Source organism: Centroberyx affinis, unplaced genomic scaffold, assembly GCF_046629955.1.
Source record: "Centroberyx affinis isolate AG114_WGS23_722 - 3 ecotype Tasmania unplaced genomic scaffold, CSIRO-AGI_Caff_v1 ptg000217l_1, whole genome shotgun sequence".
Classification (NCBI taxonomy): domain Eukaryota; kingdom Metazoa; phylum Chordata; class Actinopteri; order Beryciformes; family Berycidae; genus Centroberyx; species Centroberyx affinis.
The window spans coordinates 20,519-45,713 of record NW_027278908.1 but is presented as its reverse complement, the minus strand read 5'-3'; the positions used below and the strand labels follow the sequence as shown (position 1 = coordinate 45,713).

The 25,195-nt window shown below is 43.4% G+C and overlaps 2 protein-coding genes across 2 annotated transcripts; both read right to left on the bottom strand.

Moving 5' to 3' along the window:
• Positions 1–1,464: 1,464 nt before the first annotated feature.
• LOC139662746 (C-reactive protein-like) lies at positions 1,465–7,918 on the bottom strand (the record flags this gene model as incomplete). The annotated part of the gene is made up of 4 exons (XM_071541456.1): positions 7,855–7,918; positions 5,624–6,247; positions 3,461–3,612; positions 1,465–1,591 (listed from the first exon to the last, which is right to left on the bottom strand). Coding segments are annotated over exons 1-4 (967 nt in total), but the record flags the coding sequence as incomplete, so codon positions are not given.
• Positions 7,919–11,149: 3,231 nt separating this feature from the next.
• On the bottom strand, positions 11,150–16,696 carry LOC139662756 (cdc42 effector protein 3-like). The gene is made up of 2 exons (XM_071541466.1): positions 16,542–16,696; positions 11,150–13,649 (listed from the first exon to the last, which is right to left on the bottom strand). Exon 2 carries the CDS (start codon positions 13,539–13,541, stop codon positions 12,858–12,860), a length of 684 nt encoding a protein of 227 aa, XP_071397567.1. The 5' UTR covers positions 13,542–13,649; positions 16,542–16,696; the 3' UTR covers positions 11,150–12,857.
• Between the last annotated feature and the right edge of the window lie 8,499 nt (positions 16,697–25,195).

Here is a 25,195-nt window from a genome sequence, read left to right as displayed (position 1 = left end):
TGAACGCAGACGCAGGTTGATGATGAATGATGATGAATTAAGTGTCTGAATTCACTCATTAATCATGCGTGATTTAATTAGTGCACTAATAGAGCAGAACTATATAAGGAAATACACATGAGGGAACAGAGATCCATTCCGGTCACAGCCCAGGTGATTTCAGCGTCCATCTCTGCTGTCCATCTGAAGCACTTACAACCAAATTTCTGCTTCTCACTGAATGACTCAACCTCGTTCAGTCACTTCATGTCCCAACTCAAGCAAAGAGTCACACACACACACACACACACACACACACACACACACACACACACACACACACACACACTCAGGCCTCTATTTAAACGATCCATGGCTCATGGTCTGCAGCTCATGGTCTACAGCTCATGGTCTGCAGCACATGGTCCAGGTGCATCAGGGTCCAAATCCAACCTGCTGGTTAAACGATGCACAGCACAAAGGGGTTGCACTAAGTCCCTTCATTAATCACAGGTGTGTTTTGGGCGTAACATGAACTCAACCAATCAGAGTGTCAGCTCCCATTCCCTTTAAGAGCCAGGTGTGCTGCACCTTGGCGAGTTGCTATTTAAAAGGCGGATTTGGCAAGTTAGAGAAATGAACGGCTTTCTGCTGAGGAAACGGATCTGCTCGTGTGTGATGGTGATGTGTGTGTGTGTGTGTGTGTGTGTGTGTGTGTGTGTGTGTGTGTGTGTGTGTGTGTGGGTGAAGGTAAGATGACTTTGCAGTTTATTTTCATGACTTTTTGTTGGGTTGTGCTTTTTACATATTTACTGTGTTGTTTTTCTTGGTTGTCGGTTGCGTATTTAGTAATTGGCCATGTGTGATGATGGTTAACATGATGCACGCTGCTCATTTGGCACTGTGTAATGGTGAAAGCATTATATGGCTATTTGGCAACAAAATACATGTCAGGAATCAAGTAAAGTGCAAATTCATAGTAGATGATCCTATTTTTCTATTTTGCATGGTAACGTTGTGTCGGTGTGTGTTTGAGACAGAGAGAGAGAGACAGAGAGGAGAGAGAGAGAGAGAGAGAGACAGAGAGGAGAGAGAGAGAGAGAGACAGACGCATCTTACTATTTGAATAATGTGTCCTTTAAATAGCAGGAAAACACTGCTCCAGACTTCAGACCAGGTTTCTGTTGGTCAATGGCACAATCGCTTTCCGCTGCCTCAAGACAGCAAAGCACCAACATGCTCCTGACCAAACCTCACTCCAGACCAACACACCCATGGGTGCAGAGATGGGTGCAAGTACATTTGCTATTTAAAAGACGTGAGCGCTAGCCGTGAAAATGAAGTGAAAACTGCGTCGGTCGGAAACTAGCGATGACACTTGCTTTGCTCCGGGTGTCAGACAGAGAGCTCAGTTTCAGCCTTCCTCCACTCACTACTGAAACTATAGTTATCTGTGTGTCTCACCTCAGGTCTGTTGTCACTGACCTGCCTCTGTATCTCCACTCTGACCTTTGACCCCTGTGCGCTCTCGCTTCCTCGACTCAAACTCTGCATCTGTGTTCTTCTCAGAGGCCTTCAGGATCTCCAAGCATCCAGACTCTGAATTCTCCCCCTCCGCATGTGGACACAGAGGATCTAGTCACTCTTTTCAAATCCATCCATTCTACCTTCTCAACTCGACGGCTCCTCTAAAAACAAAAAATCCAAACCAAATCCTCGCCACACCCGAACCTCAAGGACAGAGTGCCGAAAACCACAACCGAAATGGAAAACTAACAAATTACAAGTCCTGTATGACATTATGAGAGAACAAATGATTAAATATCAGTTGGCAGTTAAGGCAGCTAGAGCGTCTTTCTCCTCTAATCTTATCTCCAAGCATCACCGTAACCCCAGGACACGTTTAATGTCATCAACCACAAGAATTCCTCACTATTGTGTGAAGAATTCTTCTCATTCTTTACCCAGAAAGTTGAGAACAGAAAGGCAACAGATCTCCACACCTACCGGAGATCTGTCTGTTTCTCCTGTAGTCTCAGCTGGTCCTGGACAAGTCTGTTTCCTACATGAAGTTTTAAAGAAGGCTCTGGCATTGTCAGCCGTTCCCTTCTGTCTGTCACCCACAGCTCTCTGGCTTCTGTCCAGCCAACAGTCCAAACCCTCCTGAAGAGACCTGACCCAGATCCCTCCACCCCAACAGCTACAGGCCCACATCAAAACTGCTATTTCTTTCAAAAATGTTAGTTTCAGTCAGTTTCAGTCAGTCAGCACAACAATGAAACAGCAGGAAACCAGATGAAGATAAAGACAGAGAGAGAGCGAGAGAGAGAGAGAGAGAGAGAGAGAGAGAGAGGTGTAGCTATATGCCTCTCATTTTTTTGCTCTTTTCTTAGATCCATCTGAACTCAACAGACCAGCTATAGTTTGGTATCTGCTCCCTTCATCAATCCACAGCTGATCATCAATCCCTGCTATTGATCCACAGCTGACTGTCTCCAGACAGCGCGAATGTTCAGCTGAATCTGAAGTGGTTTCATCTGTTTTACAGGAAGGTGCAAACAGAAGCCCAACAGAAAAATACCAGACAAACAGAATCCAGTCTCACACGGTTCTGAGGTCTGACTGACATGAACAGCTGGACCGGCTTCAGTGTTTCATTCCGTTAGTTTTGTTTCTCAGCTGAACACGGAAGCGTCTGTACATCACACATTAAAAAGTTTTTAGTTTCCAGTCTGCAGAGGAGAGAAAATCCCCTGAAGCGGTGATTTCTCCTCCTGCTGCGGGCAGGCGGCGACCCGCCCAGCGGCCTGGCTCTCTGCCCCGCTCCGCTCCGTAGTGTAGAGCCAGACCGAACCCCGTTTAAAAATGTTGTACTTTAATGTCGCCTTGCTCATCGGCAAAATGCAGACCTGCTAGAACAGAACTTAAAATATTTTCTGCATTGTTGGTGTGTTCTGGTAGATTCGGCATAGAAGCGATTCATCAAACAGCTATTATTCGAATAATTTTTCAACATTTATAAGTGGTTTCCATGGCTCTGCACGGGTGTATTTTGGTGGATGGAGATTGTCGAAACAACAGGCGAACCAGATCTAAAACTTTTGAGTTTCTTAAAATAAGTAATACTTGGTGTATTGGATGCATGCCGAATGGAAGAGCGGATTCTATTTATTAGTAAAGCAGCTTAAGTCCGGTTCTGCCAGGTCTGTAGTGTTCCCGAAGAGCAAGGAAACATTAAAATGACAGATTTTTAAAAGCAGTTTGGCAAACAAACTGGCTGACTGGCACCAGAGAGCTGACAGCACAACACATCTCCTCATTTCAGCATCACATCACTGAGAAACTCTCAGATCAGCGCAGCTCGGTAAACTCTCAGTGAAAATTAATTAAGTTTAATAACAAACAGTTTGTCAGTTTGTTATTAAACGGCTGGAAGTGAAAACAGCGAGAGAACATCAGATTTATTCAGACTGATTCTTACCGTAGTAACTGATCCGGATGTCAGCTCGGTAAAAACGGTTATTGTCTGGAAGTCCCGGTTCGGGTTCGGGTTCAGGTTCAGACAGACTGAAACTTTCCGAAACTTTCTCTGTGTGTACACCTCCAGGCTGTCCTCTATCACGTCCGCTCCGCCTGGGCGATATGGGCGGGTCGGAGCTGTACCAGCCTCCACATCTGTGTGCGTGTGTGTGTGCGTGTGCGTGTGTGTGTGTGTGTGTGTGTGCGTGCGTGCGTGCGTGCGTGCATAAATAAATAAAAAATCAACAATCCATAAATAATCAGTCAGTTTGTTTGTAAATGTAAAGTTTGTTAATGTAAAGTCTAATCTAATCTAATTTTTCATTTCTCATTTCACTCACATATTGACTGTGTCCAAATAATTTAAGATAATATTTTTTGCATTATATCTCAAAACACAATGGAAGTCAGTGTGAAATTGGAGTATTTTCAGATGTCTATATTTCCTTAATAGTTTGACTAATAACTAAGTTATTTTCAAAGATTTTAAGAATTGTTTATAGAAAGTGCCTTGATTTGCAGAATTGTATCTTCAATACTGAATTTGTGAAAATCATTTGAATTTTGACCTTATTGTCGAGCAAAGCAGACAAGAAAAAAAGTTTATAGCCTGAAGCTGCAGCTCCTTCCTTCCCTCCTTCCCTCCTTCCCTCCTTACTTCCTTCCTACTTCTTGATTCCTTCTTTGTTTTCTTTCCTTCCTGCATTGTTTCCTTACTCCTCTGTGTCCTTCTCTCCTTCCCTTCAGCTGGACCGTGTGTCTCGTTCATTTCCTCTGCCCAGATTCTCTTCCCGGATTCAAACCTGTGACCCTCTGGTCCCGGTCCCACTCCTCTAACCTCCAACACACTCAGCACTCCACCGCTCTGCTGCAGAGGAACACAGATGGAAACAGCCAGATCAGTGCTGAAGTGTTTTATTGAGGATGTTTTCCTGGTTTAACTGACATGAAGTGATTATTGGTCAGTCCAATAAACACTAAACTGTGGCAAAGTCTCTGCGTCTAATACATTTACCACCGAGACTATCAGAACCGCTGACTGATGACTGATGACATATTATTTAATTAATGTAATAAATTATTAGCTGTATGTCACCAAACTAGCACAGAGGGAAGTTTCTGGTGTTAAAATCTGGTGATTTCTGCTTGATCTTTGCTCTCCATTATAATGCTAAAAACTACAAGCTCATGGACTTTCAGGCTGACTGTGCTTTAATGAAGCTGGACAGAGTAATGCATGGCCATGACTAAGTAACATGGAAACGTCTTATGGAGACATGGGAAGGAGATCTTTGTGCTGTTAGCAGAAGGCGGATCGTTGTCCAGCAGCAGGTCGCCTGCTGATGATGTCATGCAGTGAAAACTCTCCAAGATGAAAACAAAAGGAAACCAGAAACCTTAACGCATTTATTTTACCACTGTATACATTCAATTACTTTTTGGACTCGAATAGAAGATTATATATTGTGTAAAACTAATTAAAATATAAAAATTGAGTGTAAAAATGTCATTACATATTTTGAACTGGATGTATATAGCATTGTTGATTTTGTATGGTAGATTTCATATCCATAAATGTAAGGTAACAAAAGTTACCCCCAATTTCACTAGATTTTTGTGTGAATTTATGAATATATTAAGACCCTTAAACATATAAACACTAAAAAAAAGTAATAAAACTCTCAAATTGTATGGTGAACTCTTTAAAGAGGAATAATATGTTTCTTTTTTATTTTTTTTATCATAATTTTATATTAATGAAGTTTATTTATCCCAACTGTTTTTTTTTGTTTTTTTTTGTTTTTGGATGAATAATTGATATTATTAATTTATTTGTTATTTAAAATCACATTCTTGGTTTTTTTGTATACTTCTATGCTGAGCACAGGTCTGCATTATTTGTATATTTGAATGTTTTTTTCAATAAAGATTGAAAAAAAAAAAAAAAAAAAATGAAAACAAAAGGAAATCAAAAAAAGGAAGCTCCATGTCTGCAGGTTCCTGCATGGAGCCTGGAGCCTCCTGCAGGTTCTCACGGTGTCGGACACATGTCTTCATGATCTGGTTCCCACCGTCACTAAGTGATGGGCTCGATGTACAAAAGCAACCGACTGGCATTAATTACAGTCCGGATTATCAACATCAGCATCCAGGATGAAGACGTTCCCAGAGATTTGATACGTCAGGTTCCTCCAGTTGAGGACGTTCCCGGGTCGGAAGAACCCTCTGTTCATGTAGGATCTGATCTCACATGGGGAGATGACGTGGTCCCACAGGTGGAGGTCCGTCAGATCTCCTTCAAACGACTGCTCGGGGTCGAAGCCGCCTCCGAAGGTGTCCTGCTCCTGACCCACCGTGACGCTCATCTCTCCTGACACCGGGAGCTCAGATCCAAGAAGCTTCAGGTTGCTGCGTCTCCCGTTCAGCCACAGCTGGGTCAGCCGAGTCCGCGAGTCCCAGGTCCAGCAGACCGAGTTCCACCCCAAGATGTTTCCCGGAAACCCGTGGAAGGAGTACGCCCCTCTGCCCGCATGGGCTCCGTAACTTTCTGAGTTCTTCGTCAGCGCCAGACTGTTGTCTGACTCGCGGGTCGCCAAGGACAACAGCACCTGCATGCGGGTCAGCTGGGAGTAGAAGCGGAGGCAGTTGGTCATGGCGGAGATCAAGGTGGAGTCGGTTTGAAGAAGGACGTGCGGCTTGGAAGCGGCTGCAGGATCGTTAGGGAAGGTGAACTGTTTCCCTGTCAGGTCTGTTGAAGGGAAAAGAGGAGGAGCGTCACTCACTAAAAAGGATTTATCACTTTCAACATTTGGGACATTTCACTAGTTTGGGACAACACACACAGGTGTTTCTTAAAGGGTCAGTTCACTGATTTAGTTCCTCTATATAACTCCTCTGTTCCTCCTGTAGCTGTTGGACCCACAGACAGTATTGTCTCCAGTCAGCTGTCAGTTGAAGCTCCGCTGCCTCTTGCTGCAACAAAGAGTCCAAACTGTTTGTCAGAATATTCCAGAAAAGCCGTTTGTGTCCCACAGCAGAGAGGAAACAGACTCAGTTCCAGGAAACCACAGAACTATTTTTCTCTGCCGCAGCACAGACCCGACCGTCCGGAACCGGATCACTCCGCCAGGAACCGCCTTTCACCCCACAGCGGTCTGTGCTGCAGCAGAGAAAAATAGTTCTGTGATTTCCTGGAACTGAGTCTGTTTCCTCTCTGCTGTGGGACACAAACAGCTTTTCTGGAATATTCTGACAAACAGTTTGGACTCTTTGTTGCAGCAAGAGGCAGCGGAGCTTCAACTGACAGCTGACTGGAGACAAGACTGTCTGTGGGTCCAACAGCTACAGACAATACTGTCTGTGGGTCCAACAGCTACAGACAAGACTGTCTGTGGGTCCAACAGCTACAGGAGGAAGAGAGGAGTTATATAGAGGAACTAAATCACAGAACTGATCCTTTAATAGACAAGGAGAGTGAATTCAGCGGATATCTGATGTTGACCAGACCACAGGACGGCCTTTAGTCTCTGCAGTATTTCGTGTGGACACAAAATGGCGTCCTTTGTTCAGCTGACAGAACACCAACACATGAGGGGTTTTTGGGAGGAGATGACTTGGACAAGAATTTGATCGTGGTTCTCTGGTAAAACTAATGGACAGGTAAATTCTTGTCCATGGTAAAGATAATGATTATATCCCGTAACACCTCTCCTCTAAATTAAAAGCAGAGTATTACAAGCCTGGGCAAAGCTAGTGCCGAGCACAGAGGAAGGGGGATGAACTTTATCTAAAACTATGTGACGTGTTTGTTCTTGCTTGTGTTTATCTGTATTTACACCCTTTAGTAAAACACTCTGTGAGAAACCTGTTTGATTAAAAAGACTAATTATACATCGGTCCAAAATCACCAGACTTATCCTTTAAAGCTGCTTGAGTCCAGATTTTACTGTAAAATATTAAAGCTGCAGAAGTCCAGATTCTCCTCCTGACCGCAGATACTGAAAACAGTTTGATTGTTTAATTTTTTTTTTTTTTTTTTTTGGTAAATGATTTCAGCATTTAAAGGTCTAATGCTGGGGGGGGGGGGGGGGGTGTCACCCTGGCTAAAAGAGCTACTAACCCACCCAAAATCATTTTAATATCATGAGATTCAGTGGAGAGTTTTAGTGTCCCATGATGGTCTACATGTTGTTTCAGAGGCTTTTCCACCAAAATTCTGGGGGAAACACTGAATATTTTGGGTTTTTTCGGCATGGAAATGGAGATTAAAATTTAAATCAGTCAAATTTTAAAGATATTGATTATTGGCTATCAGTATCGGCCTTCAAAAGCCCTCACGGTCGACCCCCGCCTCACCTCGGACCTCGGCGTGTCCGGCGGTCCAGAGAAGGACGGAGAGCAGCAGCGTCTTCGTCTCCATGACCCCGAAGATATCAAATCAACCAAAGACACAAACTCTTCTTCTCTGCCTGCTGACGGACAGCCGGTCCTCTGGACAGATCAGATCGGAGTGGGCGGAGCCTGTCTCTGCAGCTGCTGGAACGGTTTCAGGACAAACAGGTCATGGTCCACCTGAGCAGACTTTGAGCTGCCGGGTTTGTTTTGATTCGTCCTGAACCTCAGCAGGAAACCTTCAGACCTTCAGACAGTTTCCAGAAGCCACAGCATGCATCTGATCCTCAGCATTCACACATTAAAGAGTCTTACAGCTTCACCATGTTTATTGTTTACAACAGTCTCTGCAGAAGCCCCGCCCCTCTGCTGATCTGATTGGACAACAACTACCACCTAAACAACAACTAAAGGCCTCAGCTGCTGAAAACACTGTTCTGTTCTCTACTGTTCTGTTCTGTTCTGTTCTGTTCTGTTCTGTTCTGTTCTGTTCTGTTCTGTTCTCTACTGTTCTGTTCTACTGTTCTCTACTGTTCTGTTCTGTACTGTTCTGTTCTGTACTGTTCTGTTCTGTACTGTTCTGTACTGTTCTGTACTGTTCTATTCTTCTGTTCTGTACTGTTCTGTTCTGTACTGTTCTGTTCTGTTCTGTACTGTTCTGTTCTCTACTGTTCTACTGTTCTATTCTTCTGTTCTGTTCTGTTCTGTTCTACTGTTCTATTCTTCTGTTCTGTACTGTTCTGTTCTGTTCTGTTCTGTTCTGTTCTACTGTTCTGTTCTATTCTTCTGTTCTGTTCTGTTCTGTTCTGTTCTGTTCTCTACTGTTCTGTTCTGTTCTGTTCTGTTCTGTTCTGTTCTGTTCTGTTCTGTTCTGTTCTCTACTGTTCTGTTCTCTACTATTCTGTTCTGTTCTGTTCTGTTCTGTTCTGTTCTGTTCTGTTCTGTTCTACTGTTCTATTCTTCTGTTCTGTTCTGTTCTGTTCTGTTCTGTTCTGTTCTGTTCTGTTCTGTTCTACTGTTCTATTCTTCTGTTCTGTTCTGTTCTACTGTTCTATTCTTCTGTTCTGTACTGTTCTGTTCTCTACTGTTCTGTTCTGTTCTCTACTGTTCTGTTCTGTTCTCTACTGTTCTGTTCTGTTCTACTGTTCTGTCTGTTCTGTTCTGTTTTGTCTGTTCTGTTCTGTTCTACTGTTATATGTGTGTCAGTCTGTTCTGCACTAATATAATTAAAGTGAATGTGATTCTGAGGCTCCTGGTCTGTTCTGGTCTGTTCTGGTCTGTTCTGGTCTGTTGTGGTTTGTTCTGGTCTGTTCTGGTCTGTTCTGGTCTGTTCTGGTCTGTCCTGGTCTGTTCTGGTCTGTTCTGGTCTGTTCTGGTCTGTTCTGGTCTGTCCTGGTCTGTTCTGGTCTGTTCTGGTCTGTTCTGGTCTGTCCTGGTCTGTTCTGGTCTGTTCTGCAGTTTGATGTAATCAAAGCTGCTGTTGACTGTAGGAGGGAAGCAGTTTATCTGCAGGTGTGGAACCAGATTAGAACCAGCAGTTTGATCTGAGTTGTAAATATTTGATTTGTCACGCTCAGACTGACCTGCTGAATTCACAAAATCAGATTTAGAATAAATTAATTTGAATAATTAAATTAAGTTGTAGCAGAATCTTTGCTTCTTTGCTAGTTTGCTTTTCCTTAGTGACACGATCTGAACTGAGAAAACTGAATTTGAAGTTATAGTTCAAAGTTACATTCGGTGTGTGTGTGTGTGTGTGTGTGTTTGTGTGTGTGTGTGTGTGTGTGTGTGTGTGTGTGTGTGTGTGCGTGTGTGTGTGTGTGTGTGTGTGTGTGTGTGTGTAGTGACTGATGGCGCATGCAGAGTCAGCTTGATGCACGGCAGGAAATAATGTAATTAAATTCCCACCTCAGTAAAGACTGGTTTGTAAAACAATGACTTGGTTGTAGTGTTTTGTAATACTTTGCATGACTGCACTGCAGCCCAGTCATGCTTTCCTGTTTTAAAAATGAGTGACAGCGCCCTCTGCTGTATAAACACCAGTAGTGTCACAAACTGGATTAAACAGCAACAGCAGCACTGTAACATGTGGAACCATGTTGTAAGTTCAGTTTTAAAGCTCCACATCATGTAAAGCAGGCCTCCCCTCTCCTCTGTGGTGATAAAGGAGTTGGATGGTCTATCTAAACATGGTGAAAGTATCAAAACTAAATCCACACAATCCATATTAGTGCAGCGAGCCTCTAAACGAGCCGTTTGGACTTCCGTAACTTTGTGATGTCACAAAGGTTCGCTCATTATCATTTTTGTAAGAAATAATAGACTAACAAAGTGTTTTTTTCAAAGCGGTTGAGCGGTTGTCGTCGTTTATTACCGGAGAGTTTTCCCTACCTGTAGCCGCCGGGCCGCGGCGTCTCACGTTTCACTCTGGAAACGGTTAGCCAATGGGAACGGAGGGTCGTTAATATTAATGAGCCTTAAAGACACAGAGACAGAAACGGCCTGTTCTTGGTAAGGCTCAGAGAGATGCTGGAAAATGAACGTGGAGAAATGGATTGAGAGAGTTTTTGGTTCATGACACCACACACACAGCTTTGACTGGACAGAAAGACACTAAAGTAAAATAAAATAAACAAAAGTTGTGTATTTCAGATTTTTATTTTTGTATGCCCCTTTTTTATATGGTAGAGAAAGAGACTGGGTGTTTGGGTCAGTTGGGAGATTTCAATCTATTTTCTTTAATGTCTTTGTCTGTTTTGTTTCTGTATAAGAACTGATATATTCAGTTTTCATTTGAACTTGCTAAATACAGAAATGTATTATCCTCCCACCTGTTTATAAAATTTTTTTACAAACTAATAAAACTAATATAAAATTATTACTGAAAAAAACAAAGTAGGACTGTAACAAAAGTAACCGTAACAGCGCCCTCTGCTGACTAAACAGTAACAAAGCTGAACTGACTGAATGTTGAGTGTCTGGAGATGTGGCAGCACACACACACACACACACACACACACACACACACACACACACACACACACACACACACACACACACACACACACACACACACACACACACACACACACACACACACACACACACACACACACACACACACACACACACACAGGCCTTGTTCTTGTCTGTACATGTGGTTTGTTCTCGTTTGTTAAAAACATTTTACAGATACGTCCTTCATCCCTCTGACTCACTGCAGGTCGAGTGAAACATGATGTTTATCCAGACAGACAGGTGGAGGCTCTTTATTTTCATTTGAACATTTACTCTGTTCAACAGCCAGAAAGTATTAATATTATAAATATGAATCATGGTGAGTTACGGGAGGATCTGGTTCCAGCCAGGGGAATACAGACTCTCTGAATTCCCAGCAGGCGGTCTGTCCCTGAAGGCAACACCTGAAGACTGAAGACTGGCTCACTTCAATTCAAGCTGCTTTATTGGTATGAAATACAAACGTACTTATTGCCAAAGCAAAGTCAACAAATTCAAATTCAAATAACAGTAATCAAACTTAAATATACAATTGATATGTCAGCAAATATACAACAATTAATTAACAGTCAATCAATTCTATAAATATTTGACAGGTCAGTGTGTCTCCTGTCTGAGACAGACTGGGCTGCAGTGGAAACTCCTTTTTCTCTCCTAGAAGGTTTTGGAGTTTTTCATTTGTTGGGAGTTTTCAGAATCTGCATATCGATTTGAATTTGGAGGTGGAGATCTCTGATCTCTGAATCTGCACAGTGAGAGGAAGGTCAGCTCCGTCTGCACCTGAGCCACGCCGCTCTGGGTTGCCAGGTCTGCCTGTCTGCCTGTCCTCTCTGGGTTGCCAGGTCTGTCTGTCTGTCTGTCCGCACTGGGTTGCCAGGTCTGTCTGTCTGTCTGTCCTCTCTGGGTTGCCAGGTCTGTCTGTCTGTCTGTCCGCACTGGGTTGCCAGGTCTGTCTGTCTGTCTGTCCGCACTGGGTTGCCAGGTCTGTCTGTCTGTCTGTCCTCTCTGGGTTGCCAGGTCTGCCGGTGTTGGCCTGTTTCTACAGCCAGGCTGTGTTCACTGAGTCTGTATCTGGTCGAGGTTTTCCTCAGTTCAGGATCAGTCACACTGGTCAGGTGATCTGCCGATGTGTCTGTCTGTTCCGATATGTTTCATATTTTTCTTTTTGTTTGGTTATAAATCGGTTGGGCCGAATTAACTGGAGGTTTTTTTGCAGTGCGGTGAAGCTGTAATGCAGCTCGTCACCACATGGCGGCAGTGTTTTCATTAGAAAGCAGATGAGGAGAGCGATGGGAACTTCAACAGCACACCGGCTTTAATGCTGAACGGGAAATAAAGATTTTCCTCAACATGGATCTGCTTTAAAACACATTATGATTTACAGACAGTTCAGTCTCATCAGCTTCCTGACTGAACCAGCTGGATCAGAGGAAACTAGAAAGTCTCGGCGGTGATTTAAAAAGTTTTCAGCAGCTTAAATCCACAAACCTTCACACAGTCAAATAACATGTTAGTTTATCCAGAAAGAGACAGACTTCCCTATCAACACTGGATCTTTTCTCACTGACTGTGCAGTGACAGGATGAGACTGAATCTGATCTTACACAACATCCACCCACTAACACACAGTCAGCGTGTGTCATACATGTTTGGTCTGCAAATCACTGAGAGGAGCAGAGTTTCAACATCAGATTCAACTCTTACTCTTTATTTATTTTTATTTTGCTTGGTGATTAAAGTGATTCTTGGTTCATCGTTGTGAGTTTTGGTTGAACAGAACTCAGCTGTCCGTCAAGCTCGTTTCTGATTGATAAGACCTGAGAGACGTAAAGTCAAAACTCTGCAACACAGCAGCTGGTTAAAGTTCTGTTTATCTGCAGGTTTTCTCCTCAAAATGCTCCAGCAGCAAACTCAAGTCTCATGAGAGTTTATGTTTTCTTGAAGCCGCATCATGAAGGAGTTCCTTGGCTCTGGATCCTGTCCATCACCTGCAGAACCTCCTCCAGGAGCGAGGGGCCCAGGTCCAGGTTCAACACGAAGGAAGGCTCCTCCTCCACCGCTGGAGCTGGATCTGGATCTGAGGCCACGTCCCGCTCCAGAACCTCCGTCCTCATCCTCAGCCCTCCTTCCTCCTCCTCCTCCCCCACCTGAACCTCCTGCTGAACCTGAGGAACCTCCTGCTGAACCTGAGGAACCTCCTGCTGAACCTGAGGAACCTTCTCCTCCTCTGCAGAGTCCAGCAGTGGGAGGGAGTGACACTTCTTGTGGCCGGCGGTGCGAAGCGTCCCGGGCCGGCTGAGGGCGTCCGGCGCCCCCGGGCCCTCCGAGACAAGGAGGCGGGGGGGTTTGGGCGGGGGCGGGGGGGTGAGGTCAGAGGTCGCGGTGAGGAACAGGTCCTGGTGGCTCTGGGAGCCGTGCAGGACGAGGCCGCCGCCCCGCTGGAAGGCCGACAGGTCCCCGAAGGCGTCGCCCCGGGCGTCGCCCCGGGCGTCCAGGCCGATGTGGGACAGGTGGCGGAAGTCGCCCAGCGGGAGGCTGATCATGTTGACGGACAGAAGGTCGCCGCGCCGCTTCGGCTTCCGGGACAAACGCATGGTGGCCGACTTCAGGTAGGAGGCGGTCTTCAGAGGCATCGCACCTCCGGGCTGAAGGTCCAACACACTGACTGAAGGTGTGAAGAAGAAGAAGAAGAAGAAGAAGAAGAAGAAGAAGAAGAAGAAGTCGTCCAGAGGCTCTCAGTCCTGAAACAGAAAAGAAACACACTGAGCGAACTGGTTTCATTCATCTGAACTGGGATCTGTGGTGTTGGACTGGTTTTCAGTCCAGTTCAGTTCAGTTTAATGACGATAGCCAGAGAACAGCAGCATAAAATAAACAACAAACACCAAACATGATGATCCACAAACACAACAACAACAACAACAACAACAAAATCACAGTGGGAAACATTTGCAAAGAGCGAACGGTAAATTCAGGATTCAATTGGAGGATTAACAAAAGGAATTATAATCCCATTTATTATCCTGTACACATCCTGTATTGACACTTTAAATTCACATGTTTTTTATATTCTCATATTTTCTCATTTTTCTATATTCCAGAGATTTATTTTTCTTTAATTTCATAGTACTACTGCATATATTCTCATTTTATATTTTTGTATTTTTTTTTTTGACATTTTCCATTAATATCTTCATCAGCTGTCCCTCCTCACGCTGTAACTTCACATATTTTTTACTGTTGAATTTGTCGGTTCTGTTTAAAATCCCCCATTTGCTCTGTTCTTATTCATATGATATTTCTATGTATCCAAAGGCCCAGTTTCAACACAGGAATTATTGAAGTTTGATCTTATCTGATCTAAAATTCCTCATGTCGAACATCCTTTCTCATGCTAATTATAATAATTTATGCCAACTGCATTCCAGGTAGAGATGTTTCCATATAAGGTTTGGAAGCTGCAGGAGAACATAAAGAACCGGTTCTACCAGAACAAAAAAACACTGACAAACACCAACTGACAGTCTGTGAGTCTGAAGCACAGACAGACACAGAGCGGGAAAGTTACTGAAACATTTACTCAAGTACTGAACTTCACTACTTAAGTTGAAGTACTGGCTCTTTACTTGAAGTACTGGCTCTTTACTTGAAGTACTGGATCTTTACTTGAAGTACTGGATCTTTACTTGAAGTACTGGATCTTTACTTGAAGTACTGGCTCTTTACTTGAAGTACTGGATCTTTACTTGAAGTACTGGCTCTTTACTTGAAGTACTGGCTGTTTACTTGACTTGTTGACAACATGTCATGTGATGTCAACAAGTCAACAGTGTTCATTTCACATATTTGTGTGAGATCCGGTTCGATTTGTTCAAACGAGTTAAAACACTCGAAGCTTCCAAGTCATCGTGTTCTTCCTCTTCTTCTGGTTTTAAAGTGGATAACGGTGTTTATAAAACATAATAAAACATAACAGACGACTGGACCGGTGACTTTCTCTGTCCTTCACTGCAGCTTGGAGATCATGTCAACAGTGGAAAGCTCTTGGAAAACAAGCTGCTCACAGCACCAGTGAAGGTCTTGTCCTCTAACAGGGAAAGTGAAGTGCAGCAGAGTGAATGACTGACTGCTGAGTCTCTGTCTGTCAGCTGATAGCAGATCAGTCTGCAGCTCGTGTCCTTCAGCCTGCAGGCGAGAGCCGACCGGCCGCTCCGCATTCCTCTGTGGTTAAATATTGAAGAGGTGGAGGAGGGGGAGGGGGGGGGGGGGGGCGGGGTTATCTGGAACGAGTTTCATATTTCCCACCAGGGAAACACCCACGACTCTGTGTTACCACATTTACATTCCAGTCATTCATCTGTAGATTTATGTAGAGGTGCAGGAGAGTTACAGGTGGAGTTACAACAGAGTTACATTAGAGTATCCTTCACCTGTCCTACCTAACATCCTTTACCTGTCCTACCTAACATCCTTTACCTGTCCTACCTAACATCCTTTACCTGTCCTACCTGACATCCTTTACCTGTCCTACCTAACATCCTTTACCTGTCCTACCTAACATCCTTTACCTGTCCTACCTGACATCCTTTACCTGTCCTCCCTAACATCCTTTACCTGTCCTACCTAACATCCTTTACCTAAAATCCTTTACCTGTCCTCCCTAACATCCTTCACCTGTCCTACCTAACATCCTTTACCTGTCCTACCTAACATCCTTTACCTAAAATCCTTTACCTGTCCTACCTGACATCCTGTACCTGTCCTACCTAACATCCTTTACCTGTCCTACCTGACATCCTTTACCTGTCCTACCTAACATCCTTTACCTAACATCCTTTACCTGTCCTACCTGACATCTTTTACCTGTCCTACCTAACATCCTTTACCTGTCCTACCTAACATCCTTTACCTAACATCCTTTACCTGTCCTACCTGACATCTTTTACCTGTCCTACCTGACATCCTTTACCTGTCCTACCTAACATCCTTTACCTAACATCCTTTACCTGTCCTACCTGACATCTTTTACCTGTCCTACCTAACATCCTTTACCTGTCCTACCTGACATCTTTTACCTGTCCTACCTGACATCCTTCACCTGTCCTACCTGACATCCTTTACCTGTCCTACCTGACATCCTTCACCTGTCCTACCTGACATCCTTTACCTGTCCTACCTAACATCCTTCACCTGTCCTACCTAACATCCTTTACCTGTCCTACCTGACATCCTTCACCTGTCCGACCTAACATCCTTTACCTGTCCTACCTGACATCCTTTACCTGTCCTACCTAACATCCTTTACCTGTCCTACCTGACATCCTTTAGCTGTCCTACCTAACATCCTTTACCTGTCCTACCTGACATCCTTTACCTGTCCTACCTGACATCCTTTACCTGTCCTACCTAACATCCTTCACCTGTCCTACCTAACATCCTTCACCTGTCCGACCTCGACCCAGCCACATTCCTCTGTCAGGTGTACAGAATTACAGTAGAATTACAGTTGAGTTACAGTAGAGATTGAACTCGACTCGCTTCTCGACTCGCAAAATTTTTTAAGACTTTCCTGATGAAAGGCAGGTGATCTGACGTGATTCAGATTTCTCTCCTCTGTAGCTTCAGAAACTCACCTGTCTGTCTCCAGGAGGTCAGGAAGCAGTTCTGCTCTGATCCAGTAGATCCAGTAGAACAAGTAGAGCCAGTAGATCAATAGATCAATAGATCAATAGATTTCTGTTTGGTCTGTTAACTCTCCAGACTGAGACCTGACTGCAGCTCTACACACTGACACACACCTTATCAGCACACCTGAGCCTCCAGGTGGCTGTTACCTGAGACTGAGGCCTCTGGCTCCGCCCCCTGCCTCGTCAGTCAGGGGTGTGTGTGTGTGTGTGTGTGTGTGTGTGTGTGTGTGTGTGTGTGTGTGTGTGTGTGTGTGTGTGTGTGTGTGTGTGTTTGTGTGTGTGTGTGTGTGTGCTCCTTTCCTGGGAAGTACAGTAAACATCCAGGAATTAGTCTTGGAGGAGGAGGAGGAGGAAGAGAAGGAGGGGGAGGAGGACACATCCGGTCCATTTAGGAACAAACCTGTCATGCACATATTTTATTAATAGATAGATATAGATAAACTACTTATAATATAAGTATTGATTAATTGTAGTCAAACCTGAGAATAAGACTGAAAGTGAGTCTAAACAGCAGTCTGTTACAGAGAGGGACGGGCAGTAAATTAAATGATTAATTAATTATTATTTGTATTAATATTAATCTTTTGGTTGGAGTTTTTTTATGTTTTGTTTGTCATTTTTGGGAGGTTGGGATTGTTTTATTTAAATTTTTTGCTTTAAAGTTTGTGTTTTTTTTATTTTTTATTTTGGCTGGCTGGCCTGACAAACTTTCATTTTTCCAGAGAAAAAGTTTGAAAGTTAATAAAATGTTAAAACCAAAAGAATTTCCAGTTTCTTCATCATTGCACTTTTTACGTTTTGAAAATACAAATCACAGGTATTTGGATGAAATACTTTTCTTTACACCAGTATTTTCTCATTTATTTATTTATTTATTTGCCCGTCACAGATGAGCTGTTCTCTAATCAGTAGAAATAAATTTTCTTCTCAGTATTTCTTCTATCTTCCTTTTCTTCTTCTGCTGTTCCTCTTCCTGCTGCCCACACTGCACGCTGAATAAAAAGGGTTCTATGTGGGACCAGAAAAAGGTTCTTTATACTCATTGATACTCACTTCATAGAACCTTTACGGTGCTGTAAAGTTCCAAAGCTCCAAACCAACAGCTTTAAAAAAAATGTAGAAATAAGGAAACACACTGGTTTCTGTATTGTGATTCATCAGCAGGTTTCTTCAGCGAGTGACGAAGCTCAGAGGAATGTGAAGACTGTGGAGAACGTTCCTCAGCAATGTTCCTCAGCAATGTTCCTCAGCAATGTTCCTCAGCAATGTTCCTCAGCAATGTTCCTCAGCAATGTTCCTCAGTATGACAGATGACAGGATCCAGTCAGCTGGTGGAGCGGAACGTTCCCCCTGTCAGACTCAGAAACCTGCTGCACTGACCTTTGACCTGAGAATGAGGAAGCTGCTTCTTCCAGGACCGGATGAAGAGCTGGAGGAGGATCAGGGTTCAAGTTCATTCTGACTGAAACTGTTTTTAAACTGTTTGGCTTGAAAATGATTAAAGAAATCAGCAGAAAACAAACAGCTGCTGTCAGACTGTCAGTCCTGAAGCATCAGAAGTTCATCAGTAGAAGAGAGTAGAAGCAGCTGGTTTCTACTGTAGCAGACAGACTGAACCCAGCAGCAGGCCCGACACACGGCCTCTCTGCTGGTTCAGTGCTGTGGCGCCACCCAGTGGTGAAGAGAGGAAACTGCATCTCATATGTGTTTAAATCAGATATAACTCTTTCATCCAGAGCCACTTCCAATGTATCATAATAATAATAATAATAATAATAATAATAATAACATTAACATTTATTAAAACAATTACAAGCAAAACAAAATTTGCCAAGTAAAACGACATTAAAAAAGAAAAAAAGAAAGAAAGAAAGAAAGAAAGAAAGAAAGAAAGAAAGGTAAGGATAATAATAAAAAATAGAAATATTATTTTCTTGTACTCCAGTATAGGAACAAGCTAACAATAATAATAGTGATGATAATGATCATGATGATCATGATGATGACGATAATAATAATAATAATAATAATGATAATGATTAGAAGAAGAAGAAGAAGAAGAAGAAGAAGAAGAAGAAGAAGAAGATTGTTTAAAACAGAGTTGACACATGGTGGATGGTTCAGCTGTCTAGTGAAAGGAGCCAATCAGGACTCAGTCCAGCTGAACTGAACCTGATGGAAATGAAATGTAACAGAAGCAGCTGCATCTGACGAGTTAAAACAGCCGCTGTGTTCATTAAATCATTCCTTACTTATAAAATACATTTCCTAAAATTCTCCTGATGGAAATTATCCAGATTCCAACATGTCTGACTCTGTGCTGTTTGTATATTTCTCAACAGAGAACCTCACTGTAAAATCCTCCATCTTAACGAGTCATCTAGTCTCATATTCAGCCTCAAACCTTATTGTTCTTAACCCAAGAGAAACATTCTGCAGTGAGGAGAGATAACTCCACTTGTCTCCACTGCAGCTTCACTTGTTTCAGGAGTTTTCTAGAACAGAGTGTCAGTCTGTTGAAAGCAGTCAGAATAAAGCAGATCACTGCTCTGCTGTCAAGAAAATGACTCTTGATTCTACTGAATTCTTCAAACAAGTTGATTTGCATTGGAAACAAGAGAAATGATCTAACAACACTGGCAGATTTGGATTTAAGACTCAATAATAGACTAAATCAGATGGTGCTAACACCGGTCTGTCTTCAACATCTAATGAAAGGAGAAGATCTTGCAATGCCAAACTTAATTTCAGGTGAATTACATGACCTTTGACCTGGTCTCCCTGCAGGCTGCAGTCTGTCTGTCTGTCTTCTGTCCTCTGACAGCAACTTGACCTGAGCTGACCTGCAGCAGATATCACAGCTCAGTCCTCTGCCTGGTGTCGATGATGTGAAGTGGCAGATAAAGTCAGACTGGATGGTTCCTGTAGCTGAAGCTCAGTGTTCCTAGAAGAGCTGCAGAGAGCAGAGCGACCGGACGGGACGGGACAGACGGGACGGGACAGACGGGACGGGACGGGACGGGACGGGACAGACGGGACGGGACGGGACAGACGGGACAGACGGGACGGGACAGACGGGACAGACGGGACGGGACGGGACAGACGGGACAGACGGGACAGACGGGACGGGACAGACGGGACGGGACAGACGGGACGGGACAGACGGGACAGACGGGACGGGACAGACGGGACGGGACGAGAAACCATTTAATCTGATCCTCCATGTATTCTGTTAAAACAGACTGAGTGGAGTCGGACCTGTCTATCTGTCTGTCTGTCTGTCTGCCTGCCTGTCTGTCTGTCTGTCTGTCTGTCTGTCTGCCTGCCTGTCTGTCTGTCTGTCTGTCTGTCTGTCTGTCTGTCTGTCTGCCTGCCTGTCTGTCTGTCTGTCTGTCTGCCTGTCTGTCTGTCTGTCTGCCTGCCTGTCTGTCTGTCTGTCTGTCTGTCTGTCTGCCTGCCTGTCTGCCTGTCTGAACTGTCTCCAGCCTGAGCAGCAGTCTGTGGTAAGACAGAAGACAAACTCTATCAGAATTTAAAACTTTGCTTCACACTCATTTTAGAGACTTGCTGTCATGTGATTTCTCCTGTTTGTTATATTGAGTTTACCCTCTGCTGCTGTCTTCAGGTTTTACTTGTTTTAATTTATTTCAGTTTGATGTTTGATTTCATTTGATTGTGAAAACACTTTGTAAAGTCTGGTTTTAAAAAGATTAAAAGATTAGTAGTGGTATTTGTGTCAGTATCAGTATTGGTATTAGTAGTACTATTAGTAGCAGTAGTAGTAGTAGTAGTGGTAGTAGTAGTAGTAGTAGTAGTACTATCCTGTTAACTATGCAGTTAAAGTTAACAGTGTGTATTTCTTCAGCAACAGTAGATGCAGAGTTTATGTTTTCTGTTTTTTGGAGACCAACAATATCAACACTGGACTCATCATCACACGCATACTATTAAATCCTGTTATCATTAAGTTATTATGAAGTTATTAAGTTATTATTACATCCTGTCGTTAATATTGTGAGACCTGATGGCAGCTGTAGTGTGTGTGTATTGGCAGATTGAAGCCATTTAAACAGACAGACAGTAAAACCTCATTCAACTGGAATGACACTTTACTTCTGTTTACAGTGGAGAATAGTATTCAGCATGTAGTTAATCATGTAATCAAATATTTTACAGTCAGCTTTATTTTACATGATGTTGTGTGATTTCACCTGATAACAGTGATGAGGTTTTCTCCTGGCTGGACTGACCAAACTCTGATGGGATAATCAATGATCATTCAGTCCTGGTCACATGGTCTGTTGATGTCAGTTACTTTAACTGGAGTTTAACTGTAATTTAACTGTAATTTCATCAGAGTTTAACCAGGGTTTAACTGGAGCTTAAACAGAGTTTAACTGGGGTTTAACTTGGGTTGAATAGACCAACATTTCCAGGTAAATATATTGTTTCAATATATATTGTTAAAATGTATGTTATGTTATAATATCTTATGTTAGAACCAGTGTTGTGTAAAATTAAATGAGGGTGAACTCTGACCCCAAGTCAAACCACCAACACAAATAAAAATCCATTATGCTTTCAGTGGTGTCATCCTCAACATACAGCGGCACTGTTTGTCATAATAGAAAGTGCTGTTGTTAAATCACTGCAGTCATTGTTTTAGATTCAACTAAACATTCCTGACTATAGTTTTGATCAACTTTAAAATCTATTTAGTAAGTGAAATATTTTTGATAAATTTCATTAACTAAAATGTAAGTTTTCATGTCTGCCAAGAACATCCCTGATGAGGTAGTTCAGGTAGTCCAGGGTATTCCAGGGTAGTTTAGGTAATGCAGGTAGTTCAGGTAGTTCAAGGGTAGTTCAGGTTCAGGTAATCCAGGGTATTCCAGGGTATTCCAGGGTAGTCCAGGGTAGTTTAGGTAATGCAGGTAGTTCAGGTAGTTCAAGGGTAGTTCAGGTTCAGGTAGTTCAGGTAGTTCAAGTAATCCAGGGTATTCCAGGGTAGTTTAGGTAATTCAGGCAGTTCAGGTAGTTCAGGGTAGTCGAGGGAAGTTCAGGTAGTTCAGGGTAGTCCATGGTAGTTCAGGTAGTTCAGGATACTTCAGGTAGTCCATTGTAGTTAAGGTACTCCATGGTAGTTCAAGTAGTCCATGGTAGTCCAGGTAGTTCAGGGTTGTTCAGGTAATCCAGGGTAGTTCAGGTAGTCCAGGGTAGTCCAGGGTAGTCCAGGGAAGGTCAGGGTAGTTCAAGTAGTGCATGGTAGTTCAAGTAGTCCATGGTAGCTCAGGGTACTTCAGGTAGTCCATGGTAGTTCAGGTAGTCTATGGTAGTTCAGGTAGTTCACAGTAGTTAAGGGTTGTCCATGGTAGTTCAGGTAGCCCAGGGTAGCCCAGGGTAGTTCACGGTAGTCCAGGGTAGTTCAGGTAGTCCAGGGTAGTCCAGGGTAGTCCAGGGAAGGTCAGGGTAGTTCAGGTAGTGCATGGTAGTTCAAGTAGTCCATGGTAGCTCAGGGTACTTCAGGTAGTCCATGGTAGTTCAGGTAGTCTATGGTAGTTCAGGTAGTTCACAGTAGTTAAGGGTTGTCCATGGTAGTTCAGGTAGCCCAGGGTAGTTCACGGTAGTCCAGGGTAGTTCAGGTAGTCCATGGTAGTCCATGGTAGTCCATGGTAGTTCAGGGTAGTCCATGGTAGTTCAGGGTAGTTCAGGGTAGTTCAGGGTAGTCCAGGATAATTCAGGGTAGTTCAGGGTCACGCTGTTTAGTCGCAGCTGTAATCGTTGTGTGTGGAAGTGAAAAACTCAAATCTCTCTCCTATGATCCCAATCTGCAACATCAGGATTAGATCAAACATGTTTGATTTTATCTGGGCTCGTCTTTGCAGGATCATGTGGTTTTCGTTCATCAAAGACTCAAATCTTAACAGCAATTTTCAATAGCCAATGAAAACGGAGATTGTGACAAAAATTACATAAGTGTAAACACAAGATCCAACATGTGCGATGGCTGAGCCGGGAAAGAAAAAGAAACCTGAATGTGTTTCAGTCTTTTTTTATGCAAATCGCAGCACAAACCACAGTTGCTGTGAGTCATATGAGCTGCAGGTTTGTTTTGGCATCCAAATGTTACGGAAAAATAGTTTCTCTGGACTGCAGGTGAACCAAGAAAAATCACTTTCTCCTGAGAGAACTGCAGCTGCTTATTCTCAGTCTTGTGTATCCGTCTGTGGTGTTTTGGTTTGTGCTCCTCAGACAGCTGCTGGTGTGAGAGACTGGAAATCTGGAAATCTGGAAATTTCAGTTGTTAAATGTGCATTGCTCAATCTTTTCGTTGCGTACGATTGGAAAAATCTTTTAATGTGTCCCCAGCTTTAGGCAGACAGACAGAAGAGCAGATGGTGATGAAACCCAGTCCGCTCCTCCAGTCCTCCCAGTCCTCCCAGTCCGCTGTACAGGTGGTTTCTCAGCTCCACACCAATACATGTATACACATATATATTTACTTAATATCAGAATATCTGAATAACACGTTACCCAAGCAGCTTTACTGTGCAATCAAACCATAATTTTAAAAATTGTTTTTTTTTGCTGCTGTTAAAGCAGACGAGACGAGACGCTTCTTCATGACAGACAGAGCTGAAACTAACACACATCAGTCTGCCAGCAGCTACACAAATTAAATCTATTATTATATATTATATTATTATTATTGTGAAAAATTGATCAACCCCTGCACTGCTGGAAAATGTTTTTTGTTTGTTTATGTGTGTGTGTGTGTGTGTGTGTGTGTGTGTGTGTGTGTGTGTGAGTGTGTGTGTGTGTGTGTGTGTGTGTGTGTGTGTGTGTGTGTGTGTGTGTCAGGTTGAGGCCAGCGTCACTCCGCTCCCTCGATCCATCCTGAAGAGAAAATCAAACCTGGCAACTGAACAGAGAAGAAGAACAGTTCACTTCCTGGATCCAGAGGTCACAGAGGTCATGGAGGTCATGGAGGTCAGAGAGGTCAGAGAGGTCAGAGAGGTCAGAGAGGTCAGAGTTCATGGTGAGAAAACACCCAGCGTACTGTTTCCTGTTTCCTGTGTGTGACGATGTGTTTTAATATTCCGGTTACAATTTACTAACTTCTCATCAGAGACTCTGCTGAGAAACAGCAGAATAAACTCCTGGGTCAAAGGTTGTCAGAGGTCAGAGGGGGGTCAAAGGGGGTCAGAGGTCAGAGGGGGGTCAAAGGTTGTCAGAGGTCAGAGGGGGGTCAAAGGGGGTCAGGGTGTCAGATTTCCGGTCTGAAGGAGTTTCTGACCAGGAAGTGCCACATGAACTCCTGATTCTGTCCACGATCCAGACGGAGAAATCGGGATTGGAGCTGCAGCAGGAATCGGTCGAGTTGTGATGTCATCGCTCTTTCCAACATGGCTGAACAGAGCGCAGAGTCGCACAAGAACGGAAGAAATTTCAGACAACAAAGCCGAAAAGAATCCACAAATACAAATGTAAAAGTCGTGGATATTCCTTCATTCAGAATCCACTGAAACAGCTGAAGATAGCTCGAGGCTAACGTTAGCCCGGAAGGCCGCAGGGTGAGGAAACAGCTGAGGAAACTTTCTCCAGTTTTCTGACCATAAAGCAGCTGAACGCAAACAACTGCGATGGCCGAGTCGCGACGTTTTCCCGACTCTGAGGAAAGTCCGACCCGACATCAGTTGAATGCTGGGTCTTAGTGCCCTGCAGTTCTGTGGTGATGTTTAAACTGAGCTGTGTGTACGATGTTCAGACTCTGTTCAGCTAAATATAAATCTTAATTATAAAATGTCAATCCAGATATTTCTAACACAACAGATGTTATTTTTTCCACCATGACAACATCGATCCAATATTGATTACTGCTGCTAATATTATTATTATTGTTATAATTATTATTAATAGGAGTAGTATAAACTTTATATGTGGAAACATTTTCTAAAAGCAGAAAAAGGAAAGGTGATGATGTTCTAAAGAGAACAATAGCTGGTGACTTGTAACCATCAGACAAACCCACAGAGGAGGTCTGGTGTTTAGTGGCTGTTTAAATAAACTTGTATTAAGTGAAGTCAGACTAACTGCAGCCTCTCCTGTCCAGAGCGCTCCGGTCCGGTCCGGCCCGCTCCGCTGCAGGTCTTCTGTCTGTGCGTCCTGCTGAGCGTCCTGCTGGTGGCGCTGTTCCTGTCCTGCAGCAGGGGGCGGAGCTCTGTGAGGCTCCTCCCACCGACCCGCACACCTGGCTTTAATGTTAGCACTGCTGTCAGAGAAAAATCCTTTAAAGACTCATGTTGGAGACTTTAAATCCACTTTGTGCTGTCGGCAAATCACATTAAAAGTGCAATAAATTCACTTAAAACATCTTTGTCTGTATTTTCACAGAAACTGCTGGTTTCATGTCCCACATTTTTACTAAATGTAGTGCCTGTCTTGATAACTGTGGGTGTGTCTTCTCTGTTTTTTGTTGACGCCCAGCAGCTCTCTGAACTGTGTCACTATGGAAAATGCAGCAGCCAAAAGCTCCATTTTATTACAGTTATTAAATGTTAGGAACGCTCAGATCTTGGTGGATGATGAACACAGAACTG

Excerpts from the sequence above, each read along its gene's own strand:
- LOC139662756 (XM_071541466.1), bottom strand. The coding sequence starts at position 13,541 with ATGCCTCTGAAGACCGCCTCCTACCTGAAGTCGGCCACCATGCGTTTG.